At 43.9% G+C, this 20,860-nt stretch overlaps 1 protein-coding gene across 10 annotated transcripts in view; it reads right to left on the bottom strand.

Annotated features, from left to right (window-relative positions):
* The window catches only part of FAM178B (family with sequence similarity 178 member B), a 115,702-nt gene that overhangs the window by 49,590 nt on the left and 45,252 nt on the right, over window positions 1-20,860 (bottom strand). For all 10 annotated transcript variants that reach the window (XM_023251624.2, XM_006930055.4, XM_006930056.4 and 7 more), the window contains exon 8: window positions 20,648-20,732. In XM_023251624.2, coding sequence (XP_023107392.1) covers window positions 20,648-20,732 — 85 coding nt within the window. The remainder of the gene's footprint in view (window positions 1-20,647; window positions 20,733-20,860) is intronic.

Below are 20,860 nucleotides of genomic sequence, written 5' to 3'. Positions count from 1 at the left end.
TCACACAATTCCTGATTGACAGACTGACACTTAGGGGAGGCTGAAACTGCCATTAGGTTAGTATTAAGCTCTGGTTTGGTGACTTGGCCTAAGTGACACCACTTTGGGCTTGTAGGTATCCTTTTCAACACACCTTACCATTTCTAATCCTCCCAATTACTTAACTTCCCTTTGCACTTTTTCTTTAATGTTTGTTTATTTATTTAGTGAGAGAGCTTGAGCAGGAGAGGGACAGAGAGAGAGAGAGGGAGAGAGAGAGGGAGAGAGAGAGGGAGAGAAAGAATCCCAAGCAGGCTTCACTCTCAGCACAGAGCCTGATGCAGGGCTCGATCTCACAACTGAGAGATCATGATCTGAGCCAAGTCAAACGCTTAACTGACTGAGCCATCTAGGTGCCTCCCTGCACTTTTGTATTTAAATTCACACTTGTAAAATATCACCCGCTTTAGTCAATTGGCCTTAGCCTGTCATTTAAACTTTTTATGCTCTCAATAAATGGTAACTGAACACCAGGTGTTGTTCTAAATGCTGGGGGCCCAGCAGTGAACAAAAGAGACAATGTCCTAGTCTCATGGAGCTGATGGTTTAGCAGGGAAACAGACAAGACACATTAAATAAATACACAGAACGATGCAGGGTGGCATAAATGGCAGGGAAGGAATGTGGTTGGGTACTGCAGGGGGGCAGCTACAGACAGAAGGAGGATCCTGGGGCGGGCACACCCTGAAGCCAGGTGCCATTCCTTGCTTAGGCCCAGCCTGGAGCCCAGGGTGCTGGAGGGGTGAGGGGAAGGGCACAGAGAGAGGGAGGGAGGACTCACCTGAGACAGGGACACTGAAGGGACTCCAAGGAGAACCGCTTTTTCTCCTTTTCCTGAGTCTGTTCTTGCTAGGACCTGCAGCCCCACCTTGCACATACCTTATAGTACAAAGAATGGATGTCCTAACTGTAAAGGTCAAGGAGTTAATGATTTCTTTGCAGTTTTCCAGCACAGTAGATAACGTCTAAGGAGTGACCAGCTGGGTCATCACGTATGTATTCCAGACAGCTGCCGTTAGACATTGTGACGCCAAGACCCCCTGGCTCCAGAGCATAAGTGACTTATGGAGAACACCTGGACCTTTGTCCTTGTTCTGACTGGTTCCTGGGTAGCTGAGAGGACATGCTCACCATCCTCAATAAACCCTCAGAGCCCGAGCAAAGGAGAGACTCACTCTCCTTTCCTGAGTCTTCCAGACACTTCATCTGCTATACCCTATCCCTTATGCTGCTCAGTAAACTCTGCTCTCACTTCTTCCCGTTCACTTTGATTTCTATCCTGCGCGAAGCCTGCGGGACCCCGTCTGGGTTCTCGGCCCGCCTGCCCATATCACACCCACCCTGAAGACTGGGGCAAAGAAGAAGGGCAAAGGGAAGCAACTGGTCTTAGGAGGATGGAGTGATGTTATTATCCACGTATGTGGTAAAAACACAATATTGCATCGTCTGTATCTTAAAAACATGCACATCTCATTGCCCCAACAGCAGTGTGAGCACAGGATGGAGCCCAGCATTCTCCTGACCCTGACGCTGCCTCTCACCACGGACAACTGTGTGCCTGGGACCCGGAGAAGCTCTGATCCACCTTCTCTTCTTGCCTCTCATGCCCGCTGGCTCCTTCTCCAGACTGCTCTGTCTACCCACATCCTTTTCAGTCTTCTTTTTGTCCCTTCTGTGCCATGCGACCCACCTCACTGACCTTCATTTTCCCTTTTCTACCTGCTCCTCCTGAGCTGAGGCCCTCCCTCTAGTGCCCTCACAGCCTTCTGCTTGCCTTGCTGTAACCCAGCCTGCATATACCCATCCCCCACACACTCTCTCTCACACACACACACCCCATATACAGCCACCCCACACACGCCCTTACACACTCACATATACACCCCCATATCCATCCACTCACCACCCACCCTCACACACACACACAACCCTATATCCACTCACCACACAACCTCACACATGCATATACACTCCTAATCCACCCGTCACATACACCATCAATGCACACACATCCCTATATCCACCCACCACACACCCTCACACACATATATACCCCTCTATACCCACCGAGCACACAAACACACACACCTACACACCCTCACATACACACATACCCCTAAACCCACCCACCCGACACACACTCATCCTCACATACACACATATATGTCCTTATATCCACCCACTACACACACACACTCACACATACTTATATACTCTTATAACCGCCAACCCCCATATACCCCTATACCCACCCCCATTACACACTCACATACACATATACACCCCTATACCCACCCACCATACACACGACCCTATATCCACCCCATTCCACATCCATACACATCCCTATATCCACTTATCCCCCCCCACCCATGTATTCATCCACCACACACACACCCATACACATATATACACTCACATACCCATCCACCTAAGACATACACACATACACACACACCATATACTATGGACACATGCCACCCATCTACTCATATACCACACCCTACTCATTGCACACATACTACATCCATCTGTAGACACACTTCTACACCACACTTATACCACATCCACACTCACTTCACACACACGACCATCTGTACACACAAAACACAGTCACCACTCATACAACACACATATACTCACAGACCACACACACAGAACATACCATGACACTCACACATCACACACACATACCACACCCATACTCACCATACACACACACACACACACACACACACACACACACACACACACACAGCACCCATCCACACACACCCCCACATAGCCTCCCTTCCCCTCCCCCCCAACAGGTCTCGGTCTCTAGACCTTTTATTCATGTGAGTGAGGGTGTGTACAGGATAGGTGATGCCGTCCCCAGGCCACCTCTCCTCTCTCCTGCCCTCTGTAACTCACACCACTGCCTGGTGTCACCTAACACCATTGAGCATTCCTGGCCCCCAGTGTGTAGGACAGACTTGTATTGTGCCAAACCACTGAACCACTCATAGCTGCTAGAACTAGGTTCTGCTGCAAATAACAAAAAGACTGAAAACAAAACAAAAAACTACCTGGGCTTAAATAAGCTAGAATCTTTTCTCTCTGATGAAAAAGTGTGGAAGTGTGTGGGCCACACTGGTACAGGGACCTGACTGATTGGGAGGATCTTGAGTGCCTGTTTTCTGCTCTGCTGTTCTCGGCATGTGCTTCTCCTTCTTAAGATCACCTCATGGTCCAGTATAGCTGCCAGAGGCCCAGCTGTCACATCTCAACTCCAGGCAACCACTTCCTTGCTTTGCTACCTCAGTATGCACTCTTGGGTTATTTTTAATGATGTAAGGTCCCTCAGTATGACTCAGGAAGGTAGTATCAAACCACCCTGTCACATTTAAAAAGCAAGAATTTGAGGGGTGCCTGGGTGGCTCGGTCAGTTAAGCGTCCAACTTTGGCTCAGGTCATGATCTCACGGTCCGTGAGTTCGAGCCCCATGTCAGGCTCTGTGCTGACAGCTCAGAGCCTGGAGCCTGTTTCAGATTCTGTGTCTCCCTCTCTCTCTGCCCCTCTCCTATTCATGCTCTGTCTCTCTCTGTCTCAAAAATAAATAAACGTTAAAAAAAATCAAAAAAAAAAAAGCAAGAATTTGAGACTGATTTAGACTCAACCAAAAGCTTCCCAGTAACATCCCTGAATGCATGGCCTACCAGGTTTTCTCTCACTTTGGATTTCTGAACCTCAGATTTCTGGAATATTCCTGATCTTTAGATTAAAATGAAACAGAAGATAACCAAATGCTGACGAGGATGTGGAGCAACAGGAACTCTCATTCATTGCTGGTGGGAATGCAAAATGCTACAGCCATTTTGGAAGACAGCCTGGTAGTTTCTTTAAAAACTAAACATACTCTTATCATACAATCCAGCAATTTTGTTATTTGTAAATACAAATCCTTGGTATTGACCCAACTGAACTGAAAATGAGCCACACAAAAAGCTGCACGTGAATGTTTATGGCAGCTTTTCTCATAATTGCCAAAAACTAGAAGCTACGAAATGTCCTTCAGGAGGTGAACAGGTAAACAAACTGTGGTACACCTACACAATGGAATACTTCTGAGTGATACGAAGAAATAAGCTACCAAGCCATGAAAAGGCACCTCCAATACATATTGCTAAGTGAAAGGAGCCAATCTGAAAAGGTTACACACGGCATGATTCCAATTATATGACATTCTGGAAAAGGCGAACTCTAGAGACCATAGAGATCGGGGGTTACCAGGAGCTTGGAGGGAGAGGGGGAGGAACGAACAGGTGGAGCACAGAGAGTGTTCAGAGCGGTGAAACTGCTGCGTATGATACAGTAATGACGGACACGTGCCATACATTCACCAAAACGCACAGGATGTACAACACAAAGAGTAAACCCTAATTTAAACAATGGCCTTCAGTTAATGATAATGTATCAATAATGGCTCATCAATCCTAACAAATATAGCATACAAACACAAGATGTCAGTAGTAGAAAAAACTATGTGTGTATTAGGTTGGGAAAGTGGCGGGGGTGGGGGGAAGTATGTGGGCACTGCTTTCCAATCAAATATTCCATAAGCCTAACACTGTCCTAAAACAACAACAACAATAACAGCAACAGAAATGAAGAACTTCTTAAAAGAAGAAAAGAAACAGAGGAAAAGGGCTCCACACACAGCACCGTGGGCAGCACATCCCTACAGTCTAAGGGATGGTGGTGTTTGTTGTATTCCAGATCAAGGACCCTGCTGAGAACCGAATGCAGTAGTTCTCAGACTCATCTGCACATTCTGGAATCACTTTAGGGAATAGCTTCACAAGTTACTGCCACCTGTGTCCCACCTCTCGTGACTGTGGTTTAATTAGGCGGGCTTGGGCTCTGGAATTTAAGAAAAAAATCCCAAGTGACTCTACAATGCAGCCACCTTGGGAAACCAGCGAGCTAATGAAAGCCATGGCCTTTGCACCAGAACTGCACTCGGGGTCTCACCCTCACATGCTCTGGCAGATGCTGAGGGTGGGGTGAGTGTGGGGAGGAACCCACAGAGGGAAGTCCCCGCTCCATGTACACCCACAGCTCCCAGCCTTGCCTCCAAGGCGAAGGAGCCCAGGGGTCCTCAGCCCTGGATGTTTACTGGAGTCATATGGGGAGGTTTTAAAATGTCCCTGCCCGGGCTGCACCCCATAACAACCTTAAAGGGCAGAACCCCGGCCTTGGCATGTTTTAAAGCTCAGACATAGTCCTGGGGGAGCTTTTTGATCAGGGTCTGAAAGACAAACATTAAGAAGTGCTCACCATATTATTGTATGAGGTTTGTGCACTTGGCCAAAGTCCTCATAACCTGGCACTTTCTCAGCCTGGCTGCACATTAGAATCAGGGAGCTTTAAAAGTCTGTGCCAGGCACTGTCATGTGTTCCAGGAGCAGACCCAGCTGGGCCTCAGCAGAAGCCATGGAGAGGCAGCACACAACTCCTGATGTACAGGTGGTCAGACAGGGAGGCAGGTTAGGAGGCAAATGCTCCAGAAGTCAGGGGCACAAGGGAGATGCCGGCTGGGTTGGGGTGATGCATACGTGCCTGTCCCCTTGGGGTCCCTGCATTCTGACCTCGGAGGACAGGACAGCACATCTGGAGTTTGGCTTGCACACACAGCTCCACAGCTGACCGACTGCACAGGATCAGAGGGGCTGGTGGGAAAGATGCTGATGTCCGCTGTAGGCAAGGCACACATTCCCTGACACTCAGCCACACATTCAACGAATACCACCCGAGTCCTACTGCATGCTGGCTTGTGTAGCTGCCAGGAACTCAAGAGAACTTAAAACAAAGACAAGTGAAGCCACGGTCCCTGCGCTCTAGAGCTCACAACTTAATGGGTGAGATGAGTCAAAGAATCCACCCATCAACTATGACCAGAGCCACAGAGAGTGGAAAGGGAGTGAGAGGGGGGACACGGCTGGGTAGGGCAGGGCAGACCTTCCCAATGAGGCAACGCCAGAGGGGCTCACTGGTCCAGGGCAGAGATGGAGTTAGGAAAGCAAAAGCCAGGAAGATGCTGAGAAGAGGGAAGACACCATCTAGGGAGGAGAAAGTGGCGCATGCAGAGACCCCAGAGCAGGAGGGGAGATGAGCAGAAAAGGCCAGGGAGGCTGGAGCACAGAAAGCAAGGCAGAGAAGATGATAAAGCGAGCTGGACTGAGGGTCCAGCCAAACACATAGGAGACCATGTGTCACACAGACAGTGTGAAGACTGGGCTTTCCGGCCACCTGATTATCTAAGAAAGGGTGCTGTGGTGATTAAATGAGATAGGCGAAGCCCTGGACTCAGTGCCTGGCACAAGATGTCTAGAAATGTGAACTATTATTTTCAAGGAAACAACTTTTATTATCACAATAGACAATAGTATGTTTTTAAAAGGAGGATCAATTATGAAGTTGAATTACTGTTATTGTTAGGTTCCAACTGGAGACTTTGAAGGGGCCATGCCGAGCAAATGACAGCTCTGAGAGGGCTGGGGGATGGGATCTCCAGGGTGGTCCTCACGGTGTTCGCCTGCTTATTTGGGTCTGCATAGTGTTCTCACAGTACCAGTGTGGGGATTAAGAATACAGCTGGATCCCAGCCTGTCTCCTTGGCCCGGGGTAGAGGCACCTGCCCTGTGAAGGTTACCCCCACATGAACAGAGGGCCAGGCCCTGGGCCCAGCACAGACATACTCCTTGCATGTGATGGTGACTGCCATACCACAACGGGAGATGGAATCCACTGGCAAGGCTGCGTGGAGCTCCCATGGGCAGGTGTCCACAGGCAGGGCCTCCATCTGGAGAGGCTCCCGGAGGCTCTGAGGGGGTTGCCTCCTACCACCCCAGCAGGAGGCTGTCCTGACCACCATGAGAGGCAGATCAGGTGAAGTGGGGACAACTCCTAATAAGACAGTGAAGAGTAGAAAGGGTCAATTGAATCTACAGACTAAGGGGTTGTTGACCACTTAGAAATCATCTGAGAAAACAAAAACAAAAACCAATCATCTGAGAATAGAGTGAGACAGAAATGGCCAAAACAGAACTAGAGAAATTAAGATGAGAACTTGTGCCCCTTAGCTCCTTTGGTTTATCTAACAACCTCTGAGTCATAAAGAAATACATTTTCATTTTGATAACAGCTATCATATTGTGAGTAGAATCCACTATATACCAGGTGCCTCACCTAAGTTATTACCACCAACTCTGAAAACAATCCTAAGTGCTCAGTGCTGGCCACTCGGGTGAGGACTCTGTCAGTCTGACGGCCAAGCTCCATCTGCGTCCTGATACTGCTCCATACTGCTGTCGGGTTCTTCCCAAGGGAGTGGCTGTCAGACATCCTGTCTCCGCTCCATCCACCCCATCTTATGCTCTGTCACCCATTATGCATCCCCATGTTCCCACGATATGTCAAATTTCCCAGCAAGGCGTCAGCCTACAGCTCTAATCAAAGAATGCTTTTGTTGCTCTCCAAAACTTTTTTCATGGTGCATGTCTATCATTAAAGTTTTTAAAATTTATACCTCCAACAAACATACGTTTATAAGCTCTACAAATGTACCATTATGCTAATATGCCATATACATGATATATTAAAAAGAGAAGTTAAAAAACATGAGCTACGGGGCACCCGGCTAGCTCAGTCAGTAAAGCATGTGACACTTGATCTTGGGGTTGTGACTTTGAGTCCCATGTTGGGGGTAGAGATTACTTAAAAATAAACTCTTTAAAAAAAAGGGTTGAGCTACTTAAAATTTTTTTCTAAATAATTTGTAATGTTTTTTAATTTTTTAATTTTTGAGAGACAAAGTGCAAGTGGGGGAGGGGCAGAGAGAGAATGTGTGTGTGTTGGGGGGGACACAGAATCTGAAGCAGGCTCCAGGTTCCAAGCTATCAGCACAGAGCCCGACCTGGGGTTTGAACTCACAAACTGTGAGATCATGACCTGAGCTTAAGTTGGACCCTTAACTGACTGAGCCACCCAGGTGCCCCAAGTTTGAGCTACTTTTGACACACCAGTAAAAAAAAAAATGAACTACCATGATTTAAATTTCCACCTTAAAAAACTGGAGGAAAATAGAACAGATCAAACCCCAAACAAGCAGAATTTGAAAGGAAATAAAGGTAAGCAGAAATCAATGAAACAGAAAACAGAAAAACTCTAAGGAAAATCAATGAAACCAAAAGCTGTTTCTTTGAGATCAATAAAGGTGATAAACCTGTAACCCAAATGATTGGGAAGAAGAAAGAAACAAATTACCAATATCAGAATGAGAAAGAGGCCATCATCACTGATCCAACAGACTTGAAAAGGATAATAGGAGAATATTATGAACAAATTTATGCCATTAATTTGACAACTTAGGTGAAAAAGATGCAAAACAACAGAGCTCACTCAAGAAGAAACAGGTAATGTAAATAGCCACATATCTACTTTTAACAATTGGATTTGTAATTGAAAATCTTCCCATAAAGAAAACTCAAGGTCCAGATGGTTCCACTGGCTAATTTTACCAAACATTTAAGGAAGAAATAATACCAGTTCTATACAAACTTTTCCAGAATACTGAAGAAGAGCAAATACCTCTTAACACGTTCTATGAAGTCAGTATTACTCTGACACCAAAACCAGAAAGAGAAACCTACAGACTAATATCTTTAGCGAACATAAATGTTAAGAGTTCTCAACAAAACTTTACCAGATTGAATCCAATATACAAAATTAATACATCATAACCAAATAGGATTATTCCAGAATGCAAGGATGCAAAAATAAACATTCAAAAATCAGTCAATGTAATTCACCATGTTAAGGGACTGAAGAAGAGAGGCACCTGGGTGGCTCAGTCGGTTAAACATCTGACTTCAGCTCAGGGCACAATCTCCTGGTTCATGAGTTGGAGCCTCACATCAGGCTCTGTGCTAATAGCTCAGAGCCTGGAGCCTGCTTCAGATTCTGTGTCTTCCTCTCTCTCTGCCCCTCTCCCGCTCACACTCTGTCTCTGTCTCTCTCTCAAAAATAAACATTTTAAAAAATTTTTAAAAATTCTCAGGAAAGTAGGGGTTTATCAAGTCTGTAGGATAAAGATCAATATGCAAAAATTGATTATAGAGTAGTACAAAATGAACAATTTGAAAATGAAATTAAGAAAACAATTCATTTTGGGGTGCCTGGGTGGCTCAGTCAGTTAAGCGTCCTACTTTGGTTCAGGTCATAATCTCACGGTTTGTGAGTTCGAGCCCTGCATCAGGCTCTGTGCTGACAGCTCACAGCCTGGAGCCTGCTTCAGATTCTGTGTCTCCCTCTCTTTCTCTGCCCCTCCCCTGTTCGCACTCTGTCTCTCTCAAGAAAATAAACATTAAAAAAAAAAAAGGAAAGAAAACAATTCATTTTATAATAGTATCAAAAATAATAAAATACTCAGGAATAAATTTAGCAAAAGAATTACAAAACTTGTACATCAAAATGTAGGAAGAAACTAGGGCACCTGGGTGGCTCAGTGGGTTAAGGGTCCAACTTTGGCTCAGGTCATGATCTCACAGTTCGTGAGTTCAAACCCCACGCCTGGCTCTGTGCTGACAGCTCAGAGCCTGAAGCCTGCTTCGGATTCTGTGTCTCCCTCTCTCTCTGCCCCTCCCCTGCTCGTGCTCTGTTTCTCTCTGTCAAAAATCAATAAACATTAAAAAAAAAAAGAAAGAAAGAAACTGAAGATCTAAATAAATGGAGGGACATCCCATGTGCATGGATTGGAGGGCTTAATATTCTTAAGTATGTCAATCTGCCCCATATTGATCTATAGATTCAGTGCAATCCCAATAAAGACTCAGGCAGAATTTTTTTTTTTTTTTGGTAGAAAATGACAAGCTCATTCTAAAATTTATATGAAAATGCAAAGGACCTAGAAGAGCCAAAAAAGTTTCAGAAAGAATATGAAGTTGAAGGATTTAAACTATCTGATTTCAACACTTATAAACCTACAGTATAAAGACAGTGGGGATAAAATTAGACCTATAAATCAATAAAACAAACTAGAGTTCAGAAATAGACCCACACATATATGATCGATTGGTTTCTGAATAAACATACCAAGTTAATTCAATTCAGTAAGAATAATCTTTTCAACAAATGTGTTGAAAATGTATTGGTAATATTGTATAGCCATATGTTGAGAAATTAAGCTTAACCTTACACCAGTGAAATGGACCACTGACCCAAAAATGTAAGGCTAATTATAAAGTATTAAACTTATTTTAATTATAAAAAGTGTAAATTATAAAACTTAATTATGAAATTTGTAGAAGAAAACAAGAAAAGATCTCGGCGACCCAGGTTTCACAAATATTTCTTACTTTTTTTAAAAGTTTTTTTTTATGGTTATTTTTATTTTTGAGAGAGACAGAGCATGAACAGGGGAGGGACAGAGAGAGAGGGGGACACAGAATCCAAAGCAGGCTCCAGGCTCTGAGCTGTCAGCACAGAGCCCGACGCGGGGCTTGAACTCACAAACCATGAGATCATGACCTGAGCCAAAGTCAGATGCTTAACCTAACACTCAACTGACTGAGCCACCCAGGTGCCCCTCACAAATATTTCTTAAATACAACACTAAAAACACCAACGGTAAAATATCAATAAATTGTACGTCATTAAAACATAAAAACATTTGTTCTTCAAAACATACGGTCATACAAATGAAAAGGAAAGCCACAGACTAGGGGAGAATATTTGCAAAAAATGTACTGACCAAGAACTGTAATTAGAATATATACAGGGGACACCTGGGTGGCTCAGTCAGTTGGGTGTCCAACTTTTGATTTCTGCTCGTGTCATGATCTCACAGGTTCATAGGTTTGAGTCCCATGTTGGACTAGCTCTGCACTGTCAGTGCAGAGCGTGCTTGGGATCCTCTCTCTCCCTCTCTCTGCCCCTCTCCTCTGCTTCTTCTCTCTCAAAATAAACTAAAAAAAAAAAAAAAAAAAAAAAGAATATATACAGAACTCTTACAATTCAATAGGAAGACAACCCAATAAGAAAGTAGACCAAAAAACTAAATAGACATTTAACTAAAGAAGACACACAGATGGCAAATAAGCTGATGCAAAGATCACCAGTCCTTAGGGAAATGAAAATTAAAAGCACAATGAGCTACCGCTACATACCTATTGAAAAGACTGATTAGAGGCCCCTGGGTGACTCAGTCAGTTGAGCATCTGACTTCAGCTCAGGTCACGATCTCACGGTTCATGGGTTTGAGTCCTGGGTCAGACTCTGCTATTAGCACAGAGCCTGTTTTGGATCCTCTGTCTCCCACTCTCTCTGCTCCTCCCCTATTCATTCTCTCTCCCTTCCTCTCTCTCTCAAAAGTAAACATTAAAAAAAAAAAAAAAAAAAAAAAGGGACTGACTATACCAAAGTGGTGGAAGGATGTGGAGCAACTGGAACTCTCCTACACTGCTGGCAGGGACATGGCAGGGTCACTTTAGAAAACAGTTTGGCAATTCATTATTATTTTTTTCTTTTGAGAGAGAGAGGGAGAGACAGAGACAGAGACAGAGAGAGACAGAGCAAGTGGAAGAGGGGCAGAGAGAGGGACAGAGAGAGAATCCCAAGTAGACTCCATGCTGCCAGCACAGAGCCTGATGTGGGGCTCGAACCCAGGAAGCTGTGAGATCATGACCTGAACTGAAACCAAGAGTCAGACAGACACTTAACCAAATGAGCCACCCAGGCTCCCCAGTATGGCAATGTCTTAAAAACTTAAACATACAGGGATGTCTGGCTGGCTCAGTTGTAAGAGGAGGAGACTCTTGATCTTGAGGTTGTGAGTTCAAGCTCCACATTGGGTATAGACATTACTAAAGAAAAAATAAACTTAAAAAAAAAAAGCACTTTAAACATACATTTATCATATGACCCAGCCTATCCACTCATAGATATTTACCCCAAGGGAAAGAAAGCAGATGTCCATATAAAGACCTGCATAAGAATGTTTACAGCAGATTTTAATAGCCCCCCAAACTGAAAGAAAAAAAACCCAAATGTCCATCAGTAGGGATAGGATATCTATACAATGAAATACCACTCAGCTATGAAAAGGAATAAACTATGGATACGTACAACAACAAATATGGATTTCAAATTATCCTGTGTGAAAGAAGCCAGACCCCCCCCCAAAAAAAGTACCCATTGCATGATTCCATCTATTTATATAAAATTCTAGAGAATGCAAACTGATCTGTAGTGACAGAAAGTAGATCAGTGGTTTCCTACAGACAAAAGGGAAAGGAGAGATAAATTTATTACCTAGATGCACAAGGAAACTTTGAGGGCATTGGACATCATTATCTTGCTAATGATGACAGTTTTATGGGTATATACATATGTCAAGTGAATAGATTGCATACTTTAAATATGTACAGGTTAATGTGTGTCAATTACATACCTCAATAAAACTTAAGAAAAAGAAAGATGGGTTAAAATGTAAATATAGGTGTTAATGTTTTCTTTTACACCTGGTGGCTCATCCCACCTCAAACGTCCCCCACGCTGGAGACCCCTGGTCTAGAAAATCCTGTCTGACTTGCATTGTGTAGACTGTGGCCTCTCCTGACATCCAGGGGAGAGAGCTGGGAAAATCCTAGAAGATTAACTCTCTACTGGAGGTAACTTAAGATGAATACCAAAGTGTCAGGAGAAATACGATGTAAGTAAATCTATAAATACAAAACATGTGTTATGTGGATTGTGCATTAATTTTGCTCATAGAAATAATCACATGAAACTCTTAATAATAACTACTTGGGGAGAGGAAGTGGCCATTGGGAGTGGGTGGGCAGGGAAGCTTTCACTTTTAATTTTGCACCTTTCTCTAGTATTTGAATTTTCTTTTTTTCCTGGTATTTGAATTTTCTGCACTTAATATACATAGAATACTTTAAGATAATAACAACAGGGTTTACCTAGCTAACAAGGTTATTTGTCCCGGTCTTGTTTTGTTTTATTCTTTTGACAAGAAGCAATCTTATAAATATTATCTGAGAAGGAGCAAGAAAGGAAGGTAGAGAAGGAGAAAGGAGATAGAATACAAGCAAACAATGACAGAAAAGAAAGTGACCCGCAAAACAGAGGCCTGTCCAAGGGAGCGCCAAAGCCCCAATGACTATAATACTGGAGCCCTGGGGACAGAAAGAAAAAGCATGGTGACCACGTGAGGAAGAACAAAGTGTCCAAAGACACGAAGAAAATGAAACTAATTTTTTCTGAGAACTAAGTTTCTCGCCCACTTAAAAAATATCCAAAGAATGTACTGGCCAGGGTCATTTTATTTTGTTATATTCTCCCCCTCCTACACAAATATTATAGAAGCTGGTAAGGAATGGAATGGGTAGGTAAGAATGAACAACGCTGTTGGAAGACGAAAGGACAGAACCTACGCGTGTTTCACTCCTTCTCTAGAGTGTTTCGATCTCATTGATAGGGCTCCTTTTCTCCAGGCACTGCTGCCTACTCAGTGTGCTGGCACAGTTACCGGCCAGCCCTACGTTGGCACAGCCAAAGCACGTTTGCTAAAGAAACATGAGGTCATTTCTTTCAAGCAATTAATTGCACAAGAACATGTTTGCTTTCAAAACCAAATTCTGCCATTAAAAAAACAATTAGAGCCAATAAACGAGTTCAGCAAGGTTGCAGGATACAAGGTCTCTACACAAAAATCTGCTGTCTTTCTGCACACCAGTAAGGAACAACCTGAAAAGAAAACGAAGGAAAAACTTCCATTTATAATAGCATCAAAAATAACAAAATACTTAGGAATAAATTTAACAAAAGTATAAGACACACTGATGAAAGAAATTAAAGAAGATCTAAATGAATGGGAAGATATTCCATATTTGTGGATTGGAAGACTCAATATTATTAAAATGGCAGTAATACTCAAAGTTATCTACTGATTCAACACAATCACTATCAAAACCCCAGCTGTCATTTTTACAGAGGTTCACAAGCCATCCTAAAATTAATATGGAAATACAAGAGACCCAAAATAGCCAAAATAATTTTGAAAAGAGCAAAGCTAGAAGACTCACACTTCCCAATTTCAATACTGCAAGCTGTAGCAATCAAGAATTTGGGGTATTGGCATAAGGATATATAACTCATGGAATAAAACTGAGAATCCAGAAATAAACTCTTGTATCTATGGTCAATTGATTTTCAACAAGGGTGCCAACTGAATGGAGAAAGAACAGTCTTTTCAACAAATACTGCTTTTCAACAATTGGATACCCACATGCAGAAGAATGAAGCTAAACCCCTATCTCACACCATATTAAAAAAAACAACTCAGAATAAATCAACGAGTTAAATGCAAGAGCCAAAAGAATAAATCTTTCAGAAGGAAACAAAGGGAAAAATATTCATGACCTTGGACTAGGAAGTGGTGTCTTATTTGACACCAAAAGCATAGGAAACAATAGGAAAATGTTAGATAAATTAGACTTCATCAAAATTTAAAACTTGTGCATCAAAGGCCATTATCAAGAAAGTGAAAACAAAAACCACAGAATGGGAAAAAGTATCTGCAAATCACATACCTGGTGAGGGTCTAGTATCTAGAATATATACATTTTTTTTTTAACGTTTATTCATTTTTGAAAGACAGAGCGCAAGCAGAAGGAAGGGTACCAAGAGAGAGGGAGACACAGAATCTGAAGCAGGCTCCAGGCTTCGAGCTGTCAGCACAGAGCCTGACACGGGGCTCGAACCCACAAACCCTGAGATCAAGACCTGAGCTGAAGTCGGATGCTCAAACGACTCCCCAGGCCTCCCCAGGGGAGTCCCCTGACTCCCCTAGGCCACCTAGGCTCCCCAGGTATCTAGAGTATATAAAGAACTCCTGCAACTCAACAAAAAAAGACCAACAACCCAATCAAAACATGGGCTAAGCTTGAACAGATGTTTCCCCAAAGAAGACATACAAATAGCCAATGAATATATGAACAGATGCTGAAAATCCTTAGTCATTACAGAAATGCAAATCCAAACCACAAGATACCACTTAACACCCACTAGTTTTGGCTATTAAAAGATGGACAGTAACAAATGTTGGCAAGGGTGTGAAGAAACTGGAACCCTCCTACATTGTTGGTGGGAATGCAAAATGATGCAGCCACTTGAGAAAATAGTTTGGCAATCCTTCAAAAAGTTAAACATATAGTCAACATATGACCCAGCAATTCCACTCTTAAGTGTACACCCAAGAGAACTGAAAACACATGTCCCCATAAACACATGCGTGCAAATGTTTATGGTAGCATTATTCACAATAGTAAAAAAGTGGAAACAAAGCAAGTGTCCACCAACAGATGAATGGATAAAATACGGTACATCCATACAATGGAATATTATTCAGCCATAAAAAAGAATAAAGTACTAATACATGCTACAACATGCATGAACCTTGCAAATATTATGCTAAATGAAAGAAACCAGATACAAAAGGTCACACATTATATCATTACATTTATATGAAATGTCCAGAATAAGCAAGTTCATGGAGACAGAATGTAGATTAAGGGCTGCCAGGGGCTGGGAGGAGTGAGGGGGTGGGAAGTGACCACTGATGGGTATGAGGTTTTTTTCCGGGGTGATGAAAATGTTCTGGAATTAGTGGTGATGGTTGAGCAACTCTATGAATCATATTGAATCATACACTTTAGAAGAGTGAATTACATGGTATGTGAATTACATCTAAACAACACAAATTCTGTCCCAGTCTTGATAAATATTAACACTTCATTGTGCCTGCAACAGCCCCCACCATCCTCTGAGATCTGGCTTCAAACATCCAGTCTTATCTCCTAATCTACCCCTTTAAGGGAGCTCTACTCTCCCTTCCTCCTCGTCTTTGTTCCCAGTGCTCCCTCCTTCCCTTGCATCTCTCCACACCCAAATCCGACCCGCAGGGCTGCAAGTCAGTGGTGCTATATAGCATCTACAGTGGAATATAGTCTGCAGATGGGTTCACAGTGGGGGTTTGGGGGGTTTTGTCTTTTAACTGAATTCATTACCGAGAGATTTCACATACGTATTCTGACTTCAGCAGGTTATACTGGCTGCTGACCCAACAGCCATGCTCCCCGTCATCCCTGGTATTGTTTGGGTGTCTGCTCAAGGAAAGTGGGTCCACCCCAGCAGATGAATCATGTCAACCTGCTTATCTTTACAGGGACTGGCCTGGGGTGGCTATTGGGTCGGTCAGGGCTCTGAGCTACAGGCAACAGAAAAAAAGCTCTGGGTGTTTAAATAGAAAGCAGTTTGTTACGTGTTAGAAGCCAATTGATGGTAAAGTTAATGAAGCTTAAGCTCTGAGGTCCTCACTGGCATGGCCCCCTGTGAATGTTCTAGGTTAGGGAAGGAAGACAGGCTACAACCAATGGCCATTTCTACATGAACATTTCTATATCTAAAGAGATCTAGAAGAAAGGGATCTAAACCTCCCAAGGTCCAGTATTTGGTATGACTTCTCTACTCACTCTAAATAAATGTCCTCTTTCATACTTATTTTTCCATGTTGATGAATTAGATGATCTAGATGTTATAATTACAGACAAGGATTTAAAGCAACTGTTATAGCTATGCTCAGAGTGGTAAATGATAATATGTTCATATTGAATGAACATGTAAGAAATCCCAGTAGAGAAATACAAACTATAAAAAAATAATACAGAACTAAATGGAAATTCCAAACTAAAAATTCAAATATTAGAAAGGAGGCTGGAAAAGTGAGTCTCCAGGATTGTACCCTGGAGGGGGAGGGAGGATCAGGAGGCTAAAAATTCTTCAAACATAGCCATGCTGTTCAAATGGTATCAGACAGTCAGAAAACATGGCAAATATCCTCTAAAGGCTGTGACCCAGTTCTGTCTAATGAAACAAAATGGAAAGTGTCCTGGGAAAACGAGAGAAAAATAAGAGAAAGGATGACCTCCTCCACTCTTCTTTCTGCCTTGAACTGCTGTATCATGAGAACATGATGATGCTTGGAGCTATGGCAGCCATTTTGCAACCTTGAGGAGATGTAGTGAGAAGGGTAACACAGAAGCTAAAGCTGGAGCCCTGATACTGCAGATCTGCTAAGCATACCATAGAACCCCTCACATCTGGATTTATTGTCATGTGAGACAATAAACTTTTCTTAATTGGGTATTTGCCACTTACAGTCAAAGTTAAACTGACTAAAACACAGCTTCTCTTGAAAATGGAGAGATCTGGGGGCATTTAGGTGGCTTAGTCAGTTAAGTGTCAACTCTGGATTTCGGCTCAGGTCATGATCTCATGGTTCATGAGATTGGATAGTGTTGGGCTGTCAGGCAGGGCTCTGAGCTGACAACATGGGGCCTGTTTGGGATTCTCTCTCTCCTCTCTCTCTGCCCCTCCCCCTGTGCTTGCACATACACACTCTCTCTCTCAAAATAAATAAATAAACTAAAAAAAAAAAAAAAGGAGAGATGTGTGAATACCAGACCTACTAGCCTCTTAGACAGGGCAGGAACTCTCTAGTCACTCACTCACTTGGTCCCCACAGACAAGTGAGTTTGCCATCCCTGCCTTATATATCTTTTGAGAGATGATTCAACTGCCTTCTTTCTTACAAAGCACTTCCTGTTTCCAGCCTCCCTGCACCCCAACCCCACCTAGCTAGAAGTAATCTTCCTCTCCTTGGAATTCCCACAGTTTTGTGGTTGTGTCTATCTCCTGTTGTAATTGTGCATTTCATCTCCTCCCACTTGGCTGTCAGCCTTCTGAGGGCAGGAACCACACATTATTCACCCCTGTATCTTCCTCTGCCATCTAGCGAAGTACTGAACAGAGGAGACACTCAATGTATGTCTTCTAAATAAATGCATAAACACCCCTTGCAGTGAAAAACGTCAGTGTTCTGAAATATCCTAGTCTTCGAGCTCACCAAGGAGCTTTTACCAGGTGATGTGTGCTGCTTCTCAATGTAGGAAAGAAATATCCACCATACTCCAAAACTCCAGTGACCCCCGGACCTGAACCCTGCTCAGCCCTCAGCCCCACACCTCTAACAGTCCACTCTGAGGCCTGGGCCGGCCTCAGCTCTCCCTTTACTCAGGACAGTAAGACCTTCCCCAGGGTTGTCTGTGAAAAACAGCCAGTCACCACAAACTCCAGCAAGGGATGGAAATTTACACACATGCAAATCTCCCCATTTTACTAAAGAGAAAGGCCAGGCAACCTGAAAACACATACTTCGATCACAGTTCCAAATTGGAGGGAAGGCAGCTCGCAGGTTCTGCCCTAGAGGGCTGTGTCCTACAGAGGACAAGGACACTCAGAGCACCTCAAGTTGCTAACAAATCCTGAGGAGCACGACTTCCTTTTATACCCATTCTGGATCTAATTTAACCTTACACATGCTTCTTGAACTGGCGGTTGATTTTTAGTTCCAGCTTTTGGTAGATTCTCTGCTGACACCTATTTATTTTATTTTATTTTATTTTATTTTATTTTATTTTATTTTATTTTATTTTATTTTATTTTATTTACTTATTTATTTATAGTTATGGTAAAAGTCATGTAACATAAAAATTTCCCCTTAGCCATTTTGAAGTGCACAGTTCAGCAGTGTTAAGTACCCTCACACTGTTGTGCAACCATCACCATTGTCCATTTCCTGAACTTTTTCATCCTCCCAAACTGAAACTCTGTCCCCATTACACACTAACTTTCCACTGCCCCTTCTCCTGGGTCCTGGCAACCACCATTCCATGCTCTGTGTCTACGAACTTGATGCCTGTAGGTACTCCACATACGTGGCCCATGCAGTGCTTGTCCTTTTGTGCCTGGCTTATTCACTCAGCATAATGTCCTCACAGTTCACCCATGTTGTAGCCTGTGTCAGAGATTTCCCTCCTTTTGAATGCTGAATAGTATTCCATTGCATGTATATACCACATTTTATCCACTCATCCGTCATTGACACCTGGGTTACTTCCACCTTCTGGCTATTTGTGAATAACGCTACTATGAACCTGGGTGTACAAATACCCGTTTAAGTCCCTGCTTTCAATTCTTTTGTGGACCTGGACTTTGACCTTCCCCAAATCAGTCAAGATCCCAACCTTGGCATGGAATTCTCTAGGCCAGTCTCTATCCCAATGGGAAAGAAAGAGAAGCCCAGGCTGGGCTCTCAAGTGATACCATGAGAAACTCTCTGGAGCCAGAGGTGAACTGGCTGGGAACTTCAGAGCAGGATCCTGGCCCCTCCTGATGGGGATGATAAGACAAGTGAATCAGGGACGATGGAACAAGAAGCAAAAAAGAGTGGGATGTCCCCTCTGCCTCTGTGGGAGGAAACACATACCACTGCATGGAGGAGAGGAGCAAGACAAGGAAGGCCTCTGTTCCCCAAAAGGGCAGGCATGCCGCAGAGGAGGCCCCAGAGGTTCAAAAAAGGGCAGCTCGGGCTGCAGGGGCAGAGGTTATGAAAAGGGTGGGGATGCCCAGACTGGTGCTATTCAGAAGACCTCAGTTACAAGGGTCCCGGCATGGGGATGGGGAATGGGGGAGGAGGGGAGGGGATGCGGGAGTCTGGAATGCTCTCATTTGACAGATGGGCCCCAGCTCAGTCAACTCCTTAAGTACAAGAGGCACAAAAGCAGAAATCCAAAGGGCCAGTGGGGCAGGGGCTTAATGCTGCATGGTAGGTCTATAACTTTGGTCTTTAGGGTTAGGTGCTTTCAAATTTTAGTGGGAGGGTGGGCAGATTACAGCTGTGGGCAAAAGCAGGCTCCGGACACCTGTGAATCCCTCTCCCTGTCTGCCGTAAGCACCTTTCAACTGGCTACATGATAGCTTTTGGTGCCCAAGTGTCTAGGTTCAGGTACCAAATGATGACAGCGTGGGAAGGGTATAGCCACTAAAGGGAAAACTGATTGCTCTGTGGAACTCTGAACATCTTCAGGTATAGAGATGACCTAAAGCACCTTTTCAATGTCAGGACGAAGGTACAGACTTAGGGCTCTCATTTTTGCCTGGATCAAACTTAGGGGCTCTGCTGATACCCAAGGAGCCAAGGGGGACTACTGGTGGAGGCACAGCTTCAAGGCCCTCCCCCTTGGTGACTCCAACACAAGGAGCTTCCCTGATTAGATGCAGATGTTCCTGAAACCCTCCCAAGCAAACTGGGGCCCGCAGGAAGAACTCAGAGGCAAGCTGTCCCTTTAAGTCCAGAAAACTCATGTTCCAGATTGTTCTGGGATCCCAAGAGTCTGTGAGGTCAGCCTGGACTTGGCCACAGTGACATATGGGTCTGAAGCCAGATCAAGGTGCCAAGGAGCCTGTTGGCTCAGCTTTTTACTAATGCTGGAGCCAGAGCCAAAGATGGCCCGATGTCTCCATGTCCCAGTGATGCAATGTCCCCACCAGCACCTCTCCCGCATGCCATGCTCCAGGGCTGCGGAGAGCTGTGTATTATATAGGCTCTCAAGCTTGGGTACTCGGGGCAAAAGTCTCCACTCTGCTCCCTAGTACTGACCAGACTGATGGAAGAGCCCATTCACACTGAGATCCCACAGGAGGCCAAAGGCTCCTGAAGAAGTTTCTGGAGGCCATGTCAGCAGCTAGAAGGAGAAAAAAAGCAGGTTAGCTGGGTCATTCCTATAATAATAGTAATAAACCTTTATTATTCCATACCAAATAAATTCCATTTAACCCTCACAAGTCCACGTGGCAGAACGATATTGCCATT

Source organism: Felis catus, chromosome A3 (assembly GCF_018350175.1).
Source record: "Felis catus isolate Fca126 chromosome A3, F.catus_Fca126_mat1.0, whole genome shotgun sequence".
Taxonomy (NCBI): Eukaryota; Metazoa; Chordata; class Mammalia; order Carnivora; family Felidae; genus Felis; species Felis catus.
This window is presented reverse-complemented; position numbering and strand designations above follow the sequence as displayed.